At 38.9% G+C, this 22,583-nt stretch overlaps 1 protein-coding gene across 1 annotated transcript; it reads left to right on the plus strand.

Moving 5' to 3' along the window:
* Positions 1 to 819: 819 nt before the first annotated feature.
* On the plus strand, positions 820 to 22,562 carry ext2 (exostosin glycosyltransferase 2). Its single transcript, XM_044195681.1, has 15 exons — positions 820 to 1,010; positions 1,587 to 1,929; positions 2,054 to 2,277; positions 2,825 to 2,914; positions 4,038 to 4,154; positions 4,422 to 4,617; positions 5,057 to 5,196; positions 5,290 to 5,383; positions 10,704 to 10,835; positions 14,090 to 14,279; positions 17,348 to 17,514; positions 18,167 to 18,310; positions 18,805 to 18,933; positions 19,575 to 19,657; positions 21,025 to 22,562. The coding sequence occupies exons 2-15, from the start codon at positions 1,615 to 1,617 to the stop codon at positions 21,161 to 21,163; spliced, it is 2,160 nt and encodes a 719-aa protein (XP_044051616.1). The 5' UTR covers positions 820 to 1,010; positions 1,587 to 1,614; the 3' UTR covers positions 21,164 to 22,562.
* Positions 22,563 to 22,583: the final 21 nt, after the last annotated feature.

Raw genomic sequence — 22,583 nt, forward strand, 5'->3', positions numbered from 1 at the left:
GATGGCATGAGTTGTTCTGAGCTATATTTAAGTCCAAGTGTAGGTGCAGTGTATTATGAGTGTACAGTAGGTCTGATAGAGATCAGAATCTACTGTTGAGCTGTATGGAGGTGTCAAGGGTCAAATGACTGGAATGGAAGGTGTGCGCTTGATAACACCAATGACGCACCTTGGACCTGTCTCATGAAGCAGAATTACTGAGTTAGCCAGTTAACTGCACTGAGAAAAACCTTTTAGTTCTTGTAAAATGTACACCAATAACTCGCAATATCCTGTGGTCATTTAATTAATGTGTTTATTTTTATGTCTGTCTATCTATTGACAAAGTTTGCTTCTAACTACTCTGTGATCACTGCCCAAATCAAGAAAGACCAGATCAGTCACATCTCTGTTTTTAATTAAACAATACCTACTTAAATTACAATGATATGACTGACTTACAGCAGTACCAGGTATAAATGGCACCAGTAATACCTGGTGTAATTTATACTGCAGTACTAAGTTTAACTGCAGATAAATTATACTATACTTGGGAGTAATTTATACTTATTAACCCCCATACCTACACACTTACTGTTTTGACTTCACAATAAAATATCACAGGGAAGGATTTGATAAATTACCCCCTTGAAAACAAAATGCTTCACATTAACAAGGTCTACTGAGGAAGACCTGAGGTGTGGTTGAAAGCTCAGAGAAAGGTAAGTTAGTGGGCCTTTTGTCAAAGTGGTCAAATGGTTTTGTGAAACCTGAAGTTGTGCATTAGTGAAACACGTGATAGTATATCTCAACTCCCACCAGAGGGAAGCAAAGAACCTACCTACTGAGTCACAAAAGTACATGTCAGACGCAAAGAAGAATGACTTCCGCAAATCGCAGAGTTCCTTGAGTGCTAATGTTAGCTTGATGCTAGGTTAGCATTATCACTGTATTTAGAAGTGTATCCTGTTTTCTAACCGTTGCCATGAATTAAGACCGACCTGTCGAGCCCCGTTCAGTTAAACGTTTCGGTGGGTAAATCATATATAACATCTATAACGATAGAAAATTCTTTGTTTCCAATCGTTTTATTAACTAAGCATGAATGTAAATTCAGCTGGTGTAGCTAACTACTACGTTACCTGCGTTTAGCCAAGTTAGCTTCCTAGTTAATTTAGGATAGAATAACCACTCTCATCGGTGTTTTGGCAGTGTACCTTGAAAATTCACCAATTTGTAAGATCTTTCCGTCGCGTTATGGTCAATATTTTTAGCTTTTTTGGCAGTTGACATTGGCTCAGTAGCAGTTAAGGATATGTTATCGTTATAGCTAACTGTACGTGTCGTTGACAGCAAAGGCATTGAAACCAGTATCATATTAACAACTGATCATTGTTAATGGGTAACCTATTCGCTGCACTCTTGACATTAAAAAATACTGACATTTTGGGGGACCTGTGACCGTATTTATCATTCTGTGGATTAACGTTACAGGCAACGATTCGTTATACCTGGTAGACAGGGTAGACTGTACTTCAGTGTGTATATACAGTATTGTGTATAAATAGCATCCGAAGCTGCCATTTATCAGAAGCCTGTCTTTACAGTGGCTGGTTGAAGAGAGAGGTGTCAGGCATGTATGCCTCTGGGAAATACAGCTCGCGGGGCCCTGCTCTTATCCCGCGGATGAAAACCAAGCACCGCATATACTACATCACCCTCTTCTCTGTGGTGCTGCTGGGACTAATTGCCACCGGGATGTTTCAGTTCTGGCCCCACTCCATTGAGTCCGCAGCTGACTGGACCCTTGATAAACGCAGTGTTCACGACGCACCTCTGGTCCGCCTGCCTGTCTCCAGTCCCATTCCTGAGAGGGGTGACCTCAGCTGTCGCATGCACACCTGTTTTGATGTGTACAGATGTGGCTACAATCCTAAAAACAGAATCAAGGTAACTGCCTCTCAAAGCAACCCTCACATCGCTGAGCTTACACAAACGAAGCATATCCCTGCATTATTTTTGCAGTAATCCTTGTTGAAATTATGACCCATTGTTGAAATGGTTGCTTCTGTAGGTATACATCTACCCTCTGCAGAAGTTTGTGGATGAACTGGGGGTTCCCATCAGCAGTACTGGACTGTCTCGAGAATACAATGACCTGCTCAGTGCCATCTCTGACAGTGACTTTTACACTGATGATGTCACCAGGGCTTGTCTTTTTATCCCATCTATTGACGTGCTGAATCAGAACTCCCTGCGAATCAGAGAGACTGCCCAGGCTCTGGCAATGCTACCCAGGTAAACATTTACACTAGATCCAGTCATGAGAAAAGTCATTGTCTTAATCAGTTATAACCATGTAGTAGAGTTTGACTGCTTTTTCACTCTCATTTGCTCTGTAGTCAATCCTTTTTATTAACCTCTTTTTCTCAATTTGCTCTCATATGAGTGTTGTTATCATTGGTGTTAAAGCTCAAATGTCGCTTTTTATTCCCTAAAAGATGAACCTACGATCACTTAAACATGTATATTGTGTAGGATGGAAAGTAACAACAATTGTTTTCTTAAATACCAAATAAAATGTTGATTAATCATGTACTTCTTAAAATGTCAAAATTTCTCTTTTCTGGCCGATACTAAAAAAGTAGAAGGTTTTTAATAAACAGCTGTATTAAATGGAGTAAAGAAAGTAATTTTTCACATTTGATAAAAGTGAATGTTTGATATTTTATTTACTTAAAACATTAATTGATTAGCAAAAGTGCCATCATTTATTTTTCTGTTGTTCAAATAATCTGTTACTTAACTTATCATTCCATCACAAATCTCGTGTATGTTTTGGTAGATGGGACAAAGGAATGAATCACCTACTGTTCAACATGTTACCTGGAGGCCCTCCAGACTACAATACTGCCTTGGATGTGCCCAGAGACAGGTATCTACAGTACATCTTACAAGCCATCTTAGTATTTAAGAATGTGTTCATTATAATCTGAATAACTATGAAACCTAAGATTACCAAAGATTTCTCACTTCCACAATCTCCTAGTATGTTCAAATGATACAGTGGAATTAATTACATGGCTGGCTCCTTGTAGTTAACGGGCTGCGTTAACAGAATGGAAACATATAGGACAAAAACATTAATAATGATAAAGGTCACCACCATAGTGCATGAATTTCTGAATTTAACCAAAAAGTGTCATCAGCTGATATATTACTACAGTCAATTAGGACACCTACAGCTTAAAAATTATCTAAAACTGCAAACTTTATTTGAAATACCAGATAGGAGGGAAGTATTTTGTCAAGAATCGTGTTTTCAGGATTCCTGTCAGCAACCAAAGCCAAACCAAAAGGATAAATCATTTCTTTTTTATGTATATTCTTTTTCTGGGACAGATGAAATTCATTTTCATGCTACAGTGGATTATGCAATCTTAAGTATCATTTACCATAACTGCAGTCACTCACAAAGTGTTAACAATGATCATTTGATGAAGATGAAAGAGAGATATTTACAAGCAATTAGGAGATGATACATTTTCAAAAGGCCTTGAGGAGATGTTTCAAATCTGGTTGAATTTACCAGCAAAGAGCCCATGTGTCTCAAGATGTCCTGTAGGCTAGAGTGATGATTGAGGATGGAAGAGGTTAGGTTTATGAACACGGAGCCTTGAGACAATGAACACTATCTTTAGCTGCAAGGAATTTCCTGGGCTCATCCAGCTGGAGTCCATTTGGCATGGATACTTATCAGAACCAGGTGTGTGTGACTGACAGTGTGTTTCCACTTTATATCCACCTTGCCTGAGAATAGAACAGAATCCAAAATACATTTCATCACCTAGTGGACTATATGGGATCTATTAACCAGGGCGCTATGCCTTGTTTGATGTCACTTGTCTCACATCAGCATTGTTGGTAGCAAAAGTGCTTATAGGAAGCAAAAGAACAAATAAATTCATTTGTGTTTTAAAGTATGTTGCTGTAGCTCACGTCTGTTGAAATCCCCAGTGTGTTGAAGCATTGTTACAATCCAGGTCAATTTGTTTCAGAACGCTGCTGGCTGGAGGCGGTTTCTCTACATGGACCTACAGACAAGGTTATGATGTCAGCATCCCAGTTTACAGCCCCCTTTCTGCAGATGTTGAGCTGCCTGAGAGACAGCCTGGGTGAGCACATCTCACACATTAACTGTCATTATATTGTTTGAGTATCACATCATGACCAAATTATAGTCACTTTACCTAATTTATCCATCAGCAACTTCTCTATAGACAGTGCTCCAAGGGAACATAATGATGTGTGATATTTAGAATGGACTTCTAAATAAAATAAAGGTGGCTTATCAACACTCTTGATTAAGGCGTTATTTATAGTAAACAATATAAAGTATGACTTGATAACCAGTTGCATATCTCCTGTCTCAATTCCCCAAGGCCACGGCGTTACTTTATTCTGTCTTCTCAAACTGCCATCCACCGAGAGTACCGTGCTGAACTGGAGCGCTTGAAGGAAGAAAACGGGGAAGCACTGCTCCTCCTGGACAAGTGTAGCAACCTCTCCCAGGGTGCTGCTTCTGCACGAAAACGCTGCTACAAGGGGCAGGTGTATGACTACCCACAGATCCTGCAGGTGGGAAGCACCTGCATTAAAAACAAGTCTCAAGATGCAGATCATTGTTAAATGCACAAAAATTTGGCAACAAAAATCTGTTATTTTTGACTACATAATTATTTTTTAATAACTTTACAAATCCTAACATTGTACTAATATATAACCCCCAGTGCTTGTTATAGGCAGAATGGATGCTGTATACATGTTTGAGCAGTCTACAGGCTTATGTTTTACCACTCCGCAACGATGAGTACTGCAGTTCCTGGAACCTGATAGTTCCCGCTCCTCAAAAAGTACTTACTTTGGAGCAGGAACTTTTTGAGAGGTAGAAATTACAACCCAGGAACTAAAACTGGAACTATGTTACAGTTGCTTGAAGAAGTTTCTAGCTGTGGAAATGGGTCAATAGAGCCTGGTCTTAGATTGTTAACAGTTTGCTCCCAATGTGTCTCTACAGGAGTCTTCATTCTGTGTGGTTTTGCGGGGTGCGCGATTGGGTCAGGCTGCCCTCAGTGATGTGCTGCAGGCAGGCTGTGTCCCCGTCATCCTTGCTGACTCCTACATTCTGCCATTCTCTGAAGTACTTGACTGGAAAAGGTCTGCCTAAGTCACTGAACAGATAAAAAACAAGTAAATGGTTTGACAGCCTGCCATTTTCAGTTGAATAATTTAATCTCTGTTTCTGCACAGGGCATCTGTGGTTATTCCAGAGGAGAAGCTATCAGAGATGTACACCATCCTAAAGAGTATTCCTCACAGACAAGTTGAAGAGATGCAGAGACAGGTAAGAGTCACAATGTCTAACTGAAGAGAAAACATCTCTCAAATGTAAGTGCCTTACATTTAGTTGCAGTTTGAGAACTCAGATTGACATGGTGGTCAGAGGAGCTGTCAGTGGGGTTAGAGCACTTGCATGTCACGTCTGACATGTGCCCGTGCCTCAACCCACAAACCAACCAATCAAGTCTATGGAAGCTGAAACAAATTTTAAATGATGTGCGAAAGACAGAAATTTGAATTCCACCCTCACTTTTGTAAGCTTGAATTTCCTCCTTTGCTCAGTCAAGATTTTAAAAAGCTTTCAGAAGACTCAACTATGTTGATTTTAACTTGAGTGAAATGCACGGAAGACGGCTCCCTCTCTCTTTCCATTTGATATCTGCATTGAGCCACAATAAACAAAAGTGAAAGCAGCTATGAGAGATGTGCACCAGTTCAGCTGCTCCTCATTCTCTTGTATCAACTCTAGTCCATTTACTAATTATACTGGCCAAACAGACATTGAAGGCTGAGGGCTCAGAGACAGGCTTGCGGTTGGATTACATCAGACAAGCTCAAAAACATGGCTTGCTCGGTAGGGTGGGTTGTATTCTGTATAGCTCACAGCTAACTTGGTAGCATAGCACTACATATATCGTTATCCACTGGTCACAGTACTCTTCTGCCTGCTCTGATGGTTTACAGATGGAATAGATTTGTTGTAGGTTGGTTCTTGTCTGAGACATTTCTCTACAGAAGTCATTTTACTATAAATTTGGTGAAACTAATGGTATACCGCTGTGTAGTATTTTTTTCTGCTGTTGGTCAAAGGTCACACTCTAAACCCACACAAAGCTTCAGAGTGTGCTGTCCTATCGTGTTGGATGAGGTAGAATTTGTCATTAAGCAGATAAAATTGAGCTCACTGTAGAAACCTTGTGTACACCATATTATGGATTTAGCTCGGTGCATTTGCGGTATTTGCGAGCAGTCAAGTCCCAAGATGTGTGACGTATTTCTGACATTTATCAGAGCTCACCGTGACACGTTTGCTGAACATCCTGTCACTCACACAAAAATACAAATACTGTATGTGGCTCAATCGAGCTCAGATGATTTGTTGTAGGGCTGCAGGATATGGTAAAAAAAAAATCATATTGCGATTATTTTGACAGATATAACAATATGATTCACAATTAGTGGGAATGATCATTTCTGCAATACAATTTTCTTCTTTACTGAAAAAGCTATTAAAATCATGATGTGACATTTGTTGGGGTCTGTACCAAACAAACATGTTTTCTTACATCTGGAGAAAAAGATTTATAGGCTAGGGTATCTCTGCAGCACTATAGTACTTTATTATAATTCATAGCTTCTGAAATTTTGATATTATTTCCATTAATTGTACAGCCCTAATTTGTTGGTACAAATAGGTAGGATCAGCCATAAAGTATTACAGTTACAATCAGATGACAGTAAAAAAACGCACATTCAGGAGCCACATTAGAGACTTATTTCTTAAAGCAGACATTCAAGCTCATTTCTTTTTTATGTGGATGAGCTGATGTATTTCATTAGTTTTGCCAGCAGAGGGCTCAGCAGCCTTTGCTTTCATACTTTGTCTATGTTCCCAAGTGGGCTCACGTTTGTGCTTACAAATGTAAAAGTAGGTATAGACAATGCATACTTACCTCAAAGGAAATGCCATATAATGAACAACTTATACTTCTTTAGTATAGTTTAAGGTTTTGTCAGCATAAATTGTGTTTACTCCTTTTAAGAGTCAGAGGCCAGAGAAATACCTGTGATATCAACAAAAAAAACAGCTGCTCCAAAGAAAATTAATTCGTAATGGTTGATTGTTTGGGTGATTTGGTGGGGGGATAAAAAAAAATGACAGACCAAAGCTAATATATTTAAGCTTCTAAAAAAGTCCTCAAATTAGTAGTGGCACGTCAAGTGTGTTTTTATTTTACACAAATATTGGTAGTTACAGTAGTAACGTCTACGTAATGAGTGGTACTGCAGTTTCAGTTCATCCTGCAGGGACAGAACATTTGGTTAACTAAGGAGCAAGTCTTATTAGAGACCAGGTCAAATTGTTATAGATTACTGTTTTCAAATTTGAGATGATGTATTAGCATCCATTTAGGTCACATTGTAAAAGGCCACATACTAAACAGCTGCGAGATGATAACAGTGAGACCACTGAGCCCATGTTTGTGTACTGACTTCCATGAGCCTTGTTTGGTTCATACCCTCAAAATAGGACACATACACACTACAGACCTTTTTATTAGATTAGCACAGATTATATTAAAATCATAACATATAACATGGGAGGAGGGAGTTATTGCCCAAGATGGAGTTTAACTTACTCATCATCCTTTCCTCTACTATTGCCTTGGTATGGAGCTTCAATCTGACAACTAGCTTTTTCTTTTAATGTCTGTCTTTCTATTTTTGTTGTAGCCTCCCATACACTGTATACAGTCTATGTAGTCTCCCTAGCACTCCACCATGCAGAACAGTACACTGGCTGCAGCTGCTTGACATATTCTATAATTTATAGAATGTGTCAAGTCGGTCTACTCTCCTCTCCCTTATATGATGTCTGCTTCTCTTCAGTCCAGTCTTCTTTTTACATGTATCCCCTCATACAGAACTGATCAGTCAGCCAGGATGATGACAGGTGTCAGTGGCTTTTTAGTCAGTCAAAAATGTAATAACAGCTCCTTATCAACCGAGGTCCTTCACCAGATTCCTATTCTCTTTCCTTACCTTCACAAATGCAGGAGTTATCAGAACTTTACATCCCAAAGTTAAATGTGAAATCTAAAGTGTAAAGGGGTAATAGAAGAGGACACAGTACTCAGTCTCATTGTGTGCCTCTGTGTCGCTCTGCAGTGTTTTGATCCACATAAACTATGGTCTGTCAGTGAGGAAGTCTAATCCAGAAAACCATGGGGCTCACTAGCACCAAGACAGTGTAATCCCACATGAAACCTGCTGCTAAAGCAGTGGTCTTCAGTCGTGGTCCTTGAGACCCAAAGTCCTGCTAGTTTTTATTTTATCCATTCTAATGAGGACTGATTTACACCTGGGAGACCAGGTAATTATTATAACAAGTTGTGTGTGTGTGTAGAAATGTTTTGATCACAGTTAAAAGTAAAGTGCTAATAAATCTTGAGAAAAACAATATTCCCAGTGAGCAGCTCACATGACTGAAACAGACTTGGTTTCACTACTGTTTTTGATTATGTCAAAAACACTAATGATTGCCTGGATCTGTCCACAGCTCACTGGCTACCAATTCTGGTCTATAGGTTTAATCATCTGTCAGGCACTTGACAACTTCCACTGAGTTCAACAAAGTGATGCAGACTACTGTAATTTAAACTGTTTCTGATCATCTCTTTGACCTTCATTTTAAAGATTTTAAACAACAAAAGAGTGGGAGCTGCTGGGGAGCTCTCTAAACTAGAAGGAAATGAGAAAATAATTCGCTTTTAACCAAGCGTTACATCGGGTGACTTTTACATTGACTTACAAAGTAATATATGTTGGACCTGACTCTTGGCATTGTTTACATTATTTCACAATATTTGCAGCAGGTTTATAGTTACAATTTACATTACACATAATTTTCTTTTTATTGGTGAAATAAATTTTGGTTAGCTCATGAACTGAGTAGGTCAGAGTTGCTATATTTGTACTGCTACACATCTTTGTTCATCAGTAGAACAAACAGGAACAAAGTGTAGACTATAGGCTAGATACTGAAATTGGAAGATGGAGGAAGGGTTTCTCTTCCTCTCTTGCAACGCTTCTCTTCTTCTCTGCTCATAAAAATTCCTGCAGGCGCTAGGAGAGGGTGGAGGGTGGTGGGATGGGCCCTCGGGCCAGCACAGTTTGCTTTCTGCCTCCTCCCAGTCAGAAAAGAAACTTTCATCACTGGCTGATTTATGGGCCGTTGGGATTCCCCCCTGAGATTAGAAAGTCTTTTTGGATTCTCCTCACCCCCTTTATAAAAATAAACGTAGTTTTTTGTGTTGTTGTACGTCTCCAATGCTTCGTCCCATACTCATACATGGGTTTTAGGTCTCTGTTTTACATGGGGCACACATTAGTCAATAATACACACTGGTGCATTGCAACAGGAGAACGAGATAGAAATATAGCTCAGTGCTTTAAACTCAAATATTCACATCCTCAACCCTGGAAGTGTGGGTCATTGAGGAGCTGGTGGGCTGGAGTCGGGTTAGTGTCACACGGTGCCTCCTGGCAGGAGATAGTGTTGTTTGAAGCTTCATTAACTCTTATAGGGTTCTCTTTCCTCTGAGCTGTCTCTTGAAGTTGGTTAATAGAATAGGCGCCTACAGGAGGCAAGGAGGCTAGACACGTATGTCATGGTCAGTAGTACTACTCTAGATTGATCAATTCATTGTGACTTTCCTGTTTTTATGATTATTAAAAAGTGGGAAAAGAGTTCATGAACCTTTTTTACAGAATTTTCAGCTTTGTTGCATTGATTTCTCTTCAGATTTTGTCTTCTCTTATCTTAACCATAGCACAGTCAGAGCTTAAACAAACTATATGAATAAACAAATTCAGTGTACAGGTATTCTTTTTCATCTTTCAGCAGTCTTGGCTGAAAAAACTATGTGAAATGAACCGCAAATGAGGGCAGTTTGAGTTGGGTATTCCAGCAGCCAATGTGATAACATTAAGTTATGGGTTAAGAGTTCAGTTATTATTAAAGTCTGCTTTTCACATCAGAGATCTGTTAAAGTAAAAGAGACACAGTCAAAGGAGGTTTTAGAGAGCTATAGATGAAGGGTTGTTGAAGGTCAAGAGGCTGGAGAGGGCTGCAAATTGGTCTTTTAAGACTTGGACCGTGTGGGAATAACCTGGATTTTACAGTCATGACTTCACACTGATATGTTGTCTTCTGTCATGTAATATATAAATATACAAAAACTGTTTTTATAAGCAATAACAACATGACAACAGTTTAATGAAATACTGTCTTATTCAAGTTAAGGTCAATTATTGTAGTCCATGTAAATAGTCATTTCCATTATGACTAATTCTGTAAATATTAACTTTTTGCAGCCTGTTTTGATCAGATAAATATCCAATTATGCACCTCTGTATTGTCTAGATCTGTAAAGTGAATATCTCTGATAGTTGAATAGAAAGAGCGTGTTTGGTTAGTTATACATTTTGTTTAAATATGCAGTGCAATGTTGATCTTCTAAGCATGTTTTGTGTTTGCTCTTTTTTGCCAAATTTTTGTTTTTATGGATACATTTTAAGAAGTCTGTTCCATTTGTCCATAGGCACGCTGGTTCTGGGAGGCCTACTTCAGCTCCATGAAGGCTATTGGCTTGACAACTCTCCAGATCATCAACGACCGCATCTACCCATATGCTGCACGCACTTATGAGCAGTGGAACAATCCACCTGTGGTGGTATGTAACCGTGTAGACTTGATGTTGATGTGCATTTTGCAATTATTTGTAACTTTTAGCCATTGAGCAAGATTATTGTGTTATTATTGTGTCCTAACCTTCCATTGTTGGCTTTCTGAAGTATCTGATATTTAGCTCTGTCTATACCCTGAAGGCTGTTCTCTCTTTCTGAAGCGCCACACATGTAGCACTTTACAGTTTGGTATACACCCAGCTAGCTCTGAGGCAGCCAGTTTGTGTCAGCAGTTCTGCGCTAGGAGGATGCCTCCGTTGTGGTGAAAAATAAGTTCTTATATGTTTGAGTCATTGTGTTTGTAGCGAGTACGCTGGATGTGAAGAATGGTGTGTGTGTTTAGCATCCCTGTGGTTGTGGGAGTTTGTGGCTGCAGACAGCTTGGCTGGGCAGCCATCTCTCAGGAGTTGTTAATCAGCCCGGTCTGATCTAGAGTCTCCTCCATCCTCAGCCTGTTGGGTAGAGGGGTGTGCATGTGAGCATGTGTGCATGTGAGCATGTGTGTTGGTGCTTAATAGTGTCTTTGCATCTGTCAAATGTCTACAAGAATCCCAGTGTAAGTAGATCTACTGAAATGCTACGATTAGAGAGGTGGCAGTCACAATCGGGTTGCGTTGGTATAAACAAGCAGCGCTCTGAGTGGTGTTTTTTGTTTGTCATTTCAGTTCTGCTAATAGGTTTACTGCCAAGCAGCTGCTCACTCTTGACCATGGTTGCCTGTTTTCCTCTGAGCAGGTAGCTTGTTAATCGGCAGTTACACTTGACATTGCCCACTAATGTCAAAATGTTTTGTCAGAGCGTCCAACCCCCAGTCCAATCTATCTGTATCACTCAGGTCTCAAGGTTTGTCCAGACCCAGAGGAGGTTAATCTTGTCAGGGTACAGACCTTTAACCATTCCTTCCTGAGATGGGAGATGAAGTGTTTTCTGGATGGATTCAGTGAACGGATGGTGAGAAGAACTTGCATAGAGCACTAAATAAATCAGGCAGACATTTTTCCCCCTCTCCTCCCGTAGTCTTTAGGCTGGTAATTGAAAGCACATTTCCCAGGATTGCTGGTGCCTTTCGAAGGGGGATTCAGAATAAGGGACAAGCTGCTTTTTGTTTGGGAGTTGTTAGGTAGTGGGCATACTTACTAAGGTTTATACATTACAAGAATTGAGGCATCTCAAAGTTTAAAACATGTTTGTGGTGATTGGCACCTGGGCATATGAAAGTCTTATTTGATCACTATCTTTTTTTTAAATCGCAGTACATGGACATTTTGACTATGTTCTCCTGTACATTAGATTTGAAATGAAAGAACTGCTATGAGGTTGAAGTTCTGACATTCAGCTTTATTTTGAGAGTTTTTACATTCACATCTGATCAACCGTGTACTATAGAATGTATTAGACATAATCCCCCAAGAGTTACACTGTTCACCCACTATGGATGTGAATATATTAAATACCCTTAAAACTGAAAGTCAGTACTTAAGCCTCAGAGTCTTTTGAAATCCAGTTAGCCTAAGTAGAGCCAACATAGTTTTTAAAAGAAAACATAGCAATGTCCTAATACTAATGAGATGTACTCATTATTATGTATCTTGTGTTCCAACTTTGTTGTTGTTTGCATTGTTCAGCAATAGATTGAAAGATTAGATTTAATTTACCACTAATGTGCCTCTGCATCTATGTTCATTAGTAATACTATGTGCTGGTAAAGTTGAATGTAAAAATGTACATGTGTTTGTGGGAACGATTCTACAGCTAAACAAAAAGGACAGACAGATAAAGGTATTTTGAATACTTTCTTCATAATATCTTGCTCTTAATCTACATACCTTTGAGGGTCTTCAAGTATCTAAGATTAATGAAGAACCACTCAAGCAGTTCAAATAACCAAACAAGATTATTTTTAAATATAAAGTATAAAAAAACCACATTAACTCCTTTAGATCTGTTGGTGCCATATTGAGCTTTCTTTTTATCTAATTCATTCTGTTTGACAAATGACTTAAGTGGTCTCTGCCTCTTTTATTCTGTTATAATGCATCTGTGCTGTGTATATGTGTTAGTTTAATTATTTCCCCCTCTGCTTGTTTGACAATGTGAGAATGACCACAAGGAAGTTTCCACTTGCCAATAAAGTGGATTTTTATTGGTGGAGGAGTGACTGTGTAAAAAGCCAGTGGCTGTGTCTCTGTTGACAGACTTGCGTTGATGCTGTTGAAAGAGCCACATATTCACTCTGTGGCCACCTGCGACCAGAGAAGAAACAGGGTTTATATGTACTTCAAGAAGCCCACAGATTTACTGCATTAGATATGTTCTCTTTGCCCCTCTCAGAGTGATTGTCACTGTAACCAGGGTGGAAAACTTTTGGAGCCTTTGATGAAGTTTATCAAGAATGAACCCTGATGCTCCTATATTTGCTAGTGTTATAGTAGAACATGCTTGTAAATGAAAGATATGGGTTTTCTTTTTATTTCACTTGAGAAAACAACCTTAGTAAACAAAAAAGTAGACACACAGACAAACACTAGTTGTTTCCTGTTTTGGTGTCCCAGGGTTTTTTATAACTTGAAACTTTAGTATGTAGTACACACATACCATCAGAAAATTGTGGCTTCCTGCATTTAACAGTGTCACTTGATCTAAGCTGGAGTCAGTGTGGCTCCCAGGGTTTAAAAGCAATTTTAAAGGGAAGCAATGACAGAAAAGCCAAGTTCCACATTGACGATAGACGGCCACTGTTCACTACCTGGCAATTCCACGCTTTGACTGTTCCCCATTTCCTCCTCTCTGTCCCACCCTGTTTCTCCTACATCCCAGAAAACTCATCATAATAACATCACAAGAGCAGTAGATACAAGAGGGTAGCCAACCTGTCTTTTTTGCAAACTCCTGGTCTCTCTTGTCATTCTGCACTCCTGCTTCTGTAGGGTTCACTTGGCATTCCTGACTGGAAGCTTTTGGCGCTCTGCACTCTGCCTCAGTTAGCCCCTGAGAGACATTATTGGATGATTCTTGCTCCATAATAAAAACCATCATCTGGAAATTACTGCAGGTGACCTCACTGTCCAGTGAAGCACTGTTATAGTGTATTAAATCATGGAAAACATGACAGACAGGGTTGACACAGAAGACATGAGGCTAGCTCTACAGTAGCTTTTCGTGGAAATTAAAAAGAATGGATAAAAAAAGATGTTTACAGCCTAAACAGCATATGTTTTTCTTTGTTTCCTGTCTTATGTAGAAGTGGTCCAGTGTGAACAGCCCTCTGTTCTTGCCACTTATCCCGCCAAGGGCACCTGGGTTCACAGCAGTGGTGCTGACCTATGACCGTGTTGAGAGTCTTTTCCGGGTCATCACAGAAATCTCCAAGGTGCCTAGCTTGGCTAAACTGCTGGTGGTGTGGAATAACCAGAACAAGAGTCCTCCTGAGGGTGAGTATTGTCATCAAAATAAGAAAATTCATGCCACTTTCCTGAAGATTTAGTTCTATATACACTCGGTTGTTGGGTTAAACTAACTAGCTAAAACCAATGCAATCTAATGCAACAGCCCTGCAATAAATCCTACCTTGGTAAAAGGTTATGTGTGAGGCTGTGGTTTGCTGTGCTGTTGAATTGTTTTGCTTTATACTGAGAGGTGTTTCTAATATTTAGTCTACCCTCATTGATATAAACAGGGTGGCCGCTAACACTCTGGGGCGTTTCGCCAATTGACTGGTTTAGCAACCTGTAATTTCAGTTCTGTCGTAACGTAACGTTGTGTGTTAAGTGAGTGATTTGTGCCCACCATGACAGCTGCCATGCTTTGTAAAAACTGTCAGCTGGATACAAACAAGAGTAGCTAAGCTAGTAACACTACTAAAATTAACTAGCAACTTCATGTGAGTGGGTGTAGTTTTCCTTTTTCCTTTGTCCATGTCATAGTGGTTGTTAAGACCCAAAGTGAATCCTCTGATGTACAACAGATGAGTGATAATGGCAAGAGCAGCCAGGCCTTATCTCTCTCCAGAATAAATGCTATCATGATTTGCTGAACGCTAGAGCCACAACTCTCTGGCTTTCTGTTTCACAGAGGGTGAAGAAAATGTAGAGCGCTTTGGTAATATTTCAGCGCACACCAAGATACTATTTTATTAACAGAGGCAACTTTTTTGTACATTGACATTATTGTATCTCATTGTTTTATGGAGATGTATATCTGATGTTATGTGGTGTAATTATAATTGCCTATTATTGACTTTTTGAAGTGTACTTGTATAGAGGAATGTGAACCTGTTGGACTCTCTGCTAATCAGCACCTTATTGTTTAAAGGCACACCTGATGGCAATTAAACACAGAGCGAATTTGATGAAGCAACATGCGAAACACGTAGTTCGCTCCTTTTTGTTTTTAATGTGATCTGTTAATAAAATAGTGTCCATCCTAGTATCCTGGTGAGCGCTGGAATATTTATTTTTTGGTTTACTGTGGTTCGCTCTGCACCAGCTGGCACCCAGGAGAGAAGCACTGCTATGCACTGGGTATCTTCAGCTTTTTGTACAGTTTAGTAACATGTTGCCCTCAAACAGAAAAGAGTAATAAATGATTGCAGGACAATTGAGATAGCTAATACTTTACTCAGTACTCAGCATCCCAAGCATAGACGTACATTCATTTAATGTATTTGTACCAGTAAAATCAAAAGAAGCCGTCAGTAGGTTTCAGTAGTGACTGACCAGCAGTACTCTGTTTAACTTGTATTTTTATTGTTACCTGTCTGTCCCTTTGTTTTTTTCTGTCTTTCATTACTGTTCATCAACAGTTGTTTTCCATCAAAGATGTGTCATAATAAGTTCTTATTAGTTGTTATTTATTGCACCTTGCACTCTAATCATTTGTCTTAATATGGCAATTAAGTACACAACAATTAATCGTGCCTTACCCCCATGACAGCTTAACTCAGACGAAGACTGTTCTGGACCAGAAAAAATCGGCCCTGCTGCTGTAAGAGTTGGCTAATGTAATGAAGTAATGAGAGGACTTTGAAGTGCTCCCTCGTGGCTGTGAGTTGCCTTTTCATTAGAGGCATCAGCGGCGCCTGGCTGGAGCTTTGTGACCCATTAGAATTAACAAGGGGCCATTGATGGGTCAGACTCATGGTGCTCAGTCCAATATGAAGGCAGATTTCTTCCCCATTCACACCAAGCCTTGATCTGAATTGTTTACAGGCTCTATTTTTGCTTCCTCCTGTGTTTTTTTTTTTTTTTTTAAGAAGATGCTGACCATAATGTTTTGTTTTTTTTACACAATCTAGCATTATTGCCTTTTCTGTCTGAAGATTGTGTTTGTAACAGACTTGACATTATGGTTATCAAATTGTTAAATTGTTCTTTTAAATGATCTCTTGTACCTATAGAGCAGCTGAAATTAACTGCCACACAGCTACAATAAATACAGAAGTCATGCATAAAAGCCATAACTTATTCCTCAGAACATGGGATTTTGTCTTGAATACAGTTTAAGAAGCAACAGAAGAATTAACAGTAGCTGCATTTTGACCCATGCCAAGGTGGGGCTAAAGTTTTAAAATTCAGATAATAGCCTATAATTACCTCACCCATACTGTCTATTCCAACCTTGGAAATAAAAGAAGGGATGACAGCAACATGGAGAGAGTGAAAGAAGAAAGTCTGGCCGTTTTAACATAGCACTTTTCCTGACAATAACTTTTGACAGGAGACCTCAGACGTAGTTAGGAGGACCTGGAGCTCTTCTTATAGGCTGCCAGGCCCCAGTTACCCCATTAATGAGGGGACACATTCTGTGTGATCTGTCTGTGCCATAGTCCGTGCCATGGACACTGCCCAAGATCTTTGAAACGCTCCCCTGAAAAAACACTTTGTTGATCTGCCCCGTGAAGAATCGTAGTGTGGTTAGATTTGCACGTGCTTGAGGTTAGCGTAGCGATACGAGTCAGTGAGTGAAGTTAAACTCTGAGAGCACTGTTTTCCACTGCCAGGACAGACTTCAAGTATCCCTGTCAGTGGTAAATGACATCATAATTCCTCACCCATATTTAAACACTGATGTGGTCATATTTATAATATTTTTCAACCCCTAAAAATGTATGAAAAGTGTATTATATACAGTCACATACTGTATATATGTATCTATGTAGGGCTGAAACTAACTTATTATTTTCTCAATTGATTAATTGTATGGTTAATGAAAAATGTGTGAAAAATGCCCATCACAATTGCCTAGAGCCCAAGGTGACACCTTCAAATAGCTTGTTTTGTCCAACAAAATAAATCCATATCATATAAAACAAATATAACCAGCAAATTTTCACATTGGAAAAGCTTTAACCAGCTAATTTTGGCCATTTTTCCTTGAGAAATGGTTTATAACAAATTATTTTCTGTCAACCGATTAATCGACTGAGTTGTATCAGCTGTGTATCTATGTATATAAAACTAGAAATGTGGTTGCTATTATTGTATTGTTTTCCACCCGGCAGAGTCGCTTTGGCCAAAGATCAGTGTTCCTCTCAAAGTTGTGCGAACCAAAGAGAACAAGCTGAGCAACCGCTTCTTCCCCTACGACGAGATCGAGACAGAAGCTGTGCTAGCGATCGACGATGACATCATCATGCTGACATCTGATGAACTGCAGTTTGGCTATGAGGCAAGAAAAAGACCTCCATTCAAAAAAACACCCCGTAACCTTGACATAATTTCCCATCCTTCCTCTGATGGCAGGTATTGCAGGGAACCATTTCAAGTTGATCCCACAGTTTAAAGTCATTCAGGGAGATTACAGTCTCATTCTCCACTAGTTGGGGATTTGACTGCCTGCTCAATGTGTTTCATGTGTGAAGAATGATGACAGGTCTAGAGCTGATGCTTTCCATACCTACATACCTGTCCGGCACACTCACCTGAATCCATTTAGAAGCCATTTAATAAAATTGTGCTCAGTTTAAGGATAATTACATGGAATTGCAGGCAGGATTGAGGAGCTGTCTGTCTGCTGTCTGACTAGATGACAGTGCTTCTTGCTTGCAGTAGAAGGATCAGACTGGCTGCTGGTGTCACGTCTGAGATATTCAGCCAATGATAAAGCTACTTCTATATGAAAATATTTAAATTTTACTCTCAGTTGTGATTTTTGGCTTAGACAAATATGTTCAGAGATATTTCAAACTTAAGACTTTTTTATTCTTAAATTCCCTTTTGAACACCACCTAATCATTCGTCTTTGAGTGTAAGCCATCAAATCTTACCTTAGTTCAATTCTCCTAAAAATGTCTGACAATCTCTCTTTTGTGCTGCTGCAGGTATGGAGGGAGTTCCCAGACAGGCTGGTGGGCTACCCAGGCCGGCTGCACCTCTGGGACCATGAAATGGGGAAGTGGAAGTATGAGTCGGAGTGGACCAACGAGGTCTCCATGGTTCTAACAGGAGCCGCCTTCTACCACAAGGTGATCAGGGAAAGCCACGCTGATGATATTAAGTAGTTTCTGGCTGTTTGAGCTCAGCCTCTACCTCTTTCACACAAGTTTCCCTTAAAATTACTCATGTATGTTAGAAGTTTTGCTTAGTAATGATGCACATAAAACCAATTTTAAGAAGGAAATTGTCCATCTTATCTGGAAATCAAATAAAAAATGAAGTTTGCAGAAAGGATTAGAGAATTTCCAGTAGACCTCTGTTTTTGGTATGTGTAGGATTTCAGGCAAGAAGATTACAGCGATAGATGAGCAGGGTGTCATAGGTAGAGCAAGGTTATCTCACTTCTACTTAAAAGCTCACACACGCACTTAAGTTCAAAGCAAACTCTAGTGCAGTGGTTCCTCCTACATATTCTTGGATCACTATGTCAAACAATGTCTGCATTATTGTACATAATGAGTCTGCAGTATATCTATATGACCCCTAGTAATCATTTGTTGTCATGAATCTGTTTTCATTCCAGTACTTCAACTATTTGTACTCATACAAGATGCCAGGAGACATCAAGAACTGGGTGGACGCTCACATGAACTGTGAAGATATTGCCATGAACTTCCTGGTAGCTAACATCACAGGCAAAGCCCCCATAAAGGTACATTCATAGCTCCGACTGACCTGGGTGCTTTAAGCTTGCAGGAGGAGGCTGAAGCCTGACAGCCTGATCTCTGGGTTTGATCAGCTCTCACCCTTTGGCTTCACTGCCTCTCCCCCTCCCCATCACACTGACTGTGCCCAGTTGCAGGGGCCCAGGCTAAAGCCCTGCCTTAACCTTCCTTATCTGGGTGTCACTCACTGGCACTCCCCCTCTGAGTATGTTTTCCTAAGCTCACCGGGGCTCACGCTCACCCTGCCATCAAATCACAAGCTGCACACTTCCCCTACGCCTGCATCCACACTCCCACCTCCCACTATATCTCCAACAAGTTCCTTCTCTCTGTGTTTTCACTTTCTTCTATATTCACATGTTCTGAGCATTGGGTGCAGGCATGTTTTGGGAGTGTAGATGTAATGGAGGTTAGACAGAGGAAAGCCATACATCATCTCTCCCCAACTCCACTGATGAGAATTCAGACATCTTTCCCCACGCTGTGCTTGACAAAAGTTCTTGTAGGATGACAAAGACTTATTTCATCAGACCGAACAGTTTATTAGCTTCTGTCTGGACTGCTGAGGTTTAACAAACAGTTAAAGTGAGCTGACATTACTGGTGTGACTTGTTCTGCTTCTCTTTAGGTGACCCCCAGGAAAAAGTTCAAGTGCCCTGAGTGTACTGCCATTGATGGATTGTCCCTGGATCAGACACACATGGTGGAGAGGTATGGCACTTTGTTTTGGAAATCTTGGATGAGATCAGCACAGTAGAATTTTTTTTTAATTTTGTGTGTGTAGGCCTGTCACGATAATTACTTTGACTTATCAAAGTCAGCAAAAATTATCGAGGTTATGTCCATATATCGTACAATATTTTCCGTTGTGTTTACATGCATGTTTATTTGGATAAAAATGTCACCAACATTTTAACCAACATGATGCCAGAATAAACAGCAGGGTTTTCCCTACATTATAAGACTTTCACAGTGCCTTAGCAGAATGTAACAGGGAAAAACTGCTTTTGTCCTCTCGTCGTCTACTCTGTGTCTGAGTTTCACCATGGGCGGGTCTCAGGCAGCTTAAAAGTTAAGTGCTCTTTGAAAGGCTGTACTTGCATTATTCTGATATTATATTACAATTATATCAGTGTCATAAAATGGTCTTAAAATGACTGTTATCATTTGTTGCATTTTTTTTTCTGGTGCAATATTATCGTCCAACAAAAGTAGTTATCGTGACAGGCCTGTGTGTGTGTACAAACTGCAACCGGAAATCTTTTGCTCTTCTGTTTTTGTCTGTAACTCAAGCATTTTTGCATGCATGCCTTACACCTACCACATTACTTTGGTTTGGTATTGTGCAGAATTTCAGTCGTAGAAAATTTTTTATATTTTTTCTCTTCCAAAAATCCACGAAAAGTGTTTCGTTTTGAATATTACAAAACATATTAAAATCACATTTAAATTTCTTATACAAAAATGTGGGTAAAAATTGGATTTTAAAAATACTGTTTGTCTCACACAAGTTGTAATTTAAAGGTTTGTTTCTTTTACTTACTCAGAGGGACTCAGGATTTGCATCTTTCTCCCCACTTTTCTATTCACTTTCTCCTTATAAGTGAATTTTTTTACAGTAAACTGCAGTCAACAGTGTCGCAGGAAACACAACAACCTTTGCACATTTGGGTGAAACTCAATTTAAACCAATCTGCTTTTTAAAAACTTGCAGCAGTAAAATACAGTAAATTTATTTTCGGTACAGGTAATTAGATGCAATTATGTAATTCAAGTCATACATATTTTGAACACGGGCAAGTTTTGAAAGCTGTGCAAAAATAAACACACAAGATAAATGACTGGATATAGCCTCTGCATGCCAGAAAACACAGATATAAACATATGTAATATGTAGAAATAATAATAATAATAAAAAAAAAACTTATTTGAGGAAGATGGGCACTTTACAATAATTAAAAAGAAAGAAAAAGACCACATCCATATACATCATTTACGAACATTACTACAGAATTTGTTAAATAAATACATGTTTTTATCCTGCTTTTTAAGTAAATAAGTTGTGTTTTCGTCCCTAGATCTGAGTGCATCAACAAGTTTGCATCAGTTTTTGGTACAATGCCTCTGAAGGTGGTGGAACACCGTGCAGACCCGGTGCTCTATAAAGACGACTTCCCAGAGAAGCTCAAGAGCTTCCCCAACATCGGCAGCCTCTGACCAGCATGTAACAGATGTTTAGACCTCGTCACAGCCTCAACACTTTACCAACATCGTCATTTATATCACGTCAATATTCAGACTAAAGTTGTACATGCTCCTGTCACCTCTCGGTTCAAGTGATGTTTGCTTTAATTTTTAAATTGAATTTAAAATGCAGAATTGTACAGGACATTAAGTTAATATCTTGAATGACAGAGGACGCTGAAATCTAGGAATAGTGATGAGAGTGATTTGTTTATTTGGCTTAAAGTTGACCAATACTAATGCATATGCTATTGGTGGGTCACCCTGAGTCTGATGATTGATGGACAGGCTGACTGATTGGAGGCTTGTGGTCCCTCACTGTTACTGTTTTGGAGCTGGAAACTTTGGGCTCCAGCTCCTCTGGAATCAGCGTATACAGTGTATATATTAGTATTTTGCAGCAGTGCTGTCATAATTTATGATGCTTCAACTAGGATTTTCTTTTTCTTCTTTTCAAAAGCTGACATGAACCTGACTCTCTTAGCTGTACTTTTTGAAAAGGAAAAGTAATACATGTTTAATGTACATGATATATAGTAAATGATTCAATGACATATCTATGTAGGCTTTATCTAATGGTTAATTGAATGTGATAACACACAGCATGGTGGCTAACAGATGATGTGCAGTAAATGTTTCCCATATGGTCTTTTTACACGATCTGATTGGACCAAGCTGGTGCCATAAATCTAATATTTAGAGGTGAGTAACTGCTGATTTTAAAATATTGATGCTGAGGTACTGGAACATCTTGAATTGTAGTTTTATACTGCCTGAGCAAGTCTTTCATATATATATATATATATATATATATATATATATATATATATATATATATATATATATATAAAATATAATTTCATATATATATATAAAATATAATATCATATATATATATATATATATATAATATAATTTCATATATATATAAAATATCATATCATATATATATATATATATATATATATATATATATTGTATTTTGTGTATGAACACTGCAAAAGCATAAGAGATATTGTTTGCTATGCATTTGAAGACAATACTGTATGGTGAAGAGACAATTCCTAAACCCACACTTTTCAAAACAGATGTGTATAAACTGTTGATGCAATGCTTTGTTTTTTATTTTTTCCATTATACCTGTTGTGTGTGTTTATATTTTTGTCCCTTTAATCACTACTTGTCCCAGCTTCAGTATTTAGGCTATAAACATTGAGAGCAGTGCAGTCTTTAAGATGTTAACATTGCCTTGTGATATTTTTATTTGCCTTTTTTTTTTTTCATTAGGTCAGTGAAATTGTTTTAAATTTTTTGACTGAGTTTATGTATCTAAGTGTATATATGACTTTGTAATACATAAGTAAAAACCACACTAATATGTCTCATAGTTTTA

This window comes from Siniperca chuatsi, linkage group LG1 (genome assembly GCF_020085105.1).
Source record: "Siniperca chuatsi isolate FFG_IHB_CAS linkage group LG1, ASM2008510v1, whole genome shotgun sequence".
Taxonomy (NCBI): Eukaryota; Metazoa; Chordata; class Actinopteri; order Centrarchiformes; family Sinipercidae; genus Siniperca; species Siniperca chuatsi.

Bases quoted from the DNA above. Each gene is read 5' to 3' on its own strand.
- ext2 (XM_044195681.1), top strand. From the start codon at position 1,615: ATGTATGCCTCTGGGAAATACAGCTCGCGGGGCCCTGCTCTTATCCCG. The intron at 2,915-4,037 runs GTATCTACAGTA...AATTTGTTTCAG, and splicing joins TTGGATGTGCCCAGAGACAG to AACGCTGCTGGCTGGAGGCG. The intron at 14,280-17,347 runs GTGAGTATTGTC...TCCACCCGGCAG, and splicing joins GAACAAGAGTCCTCCTGAGG to AGTCGCTTTGGCCAAAGATC.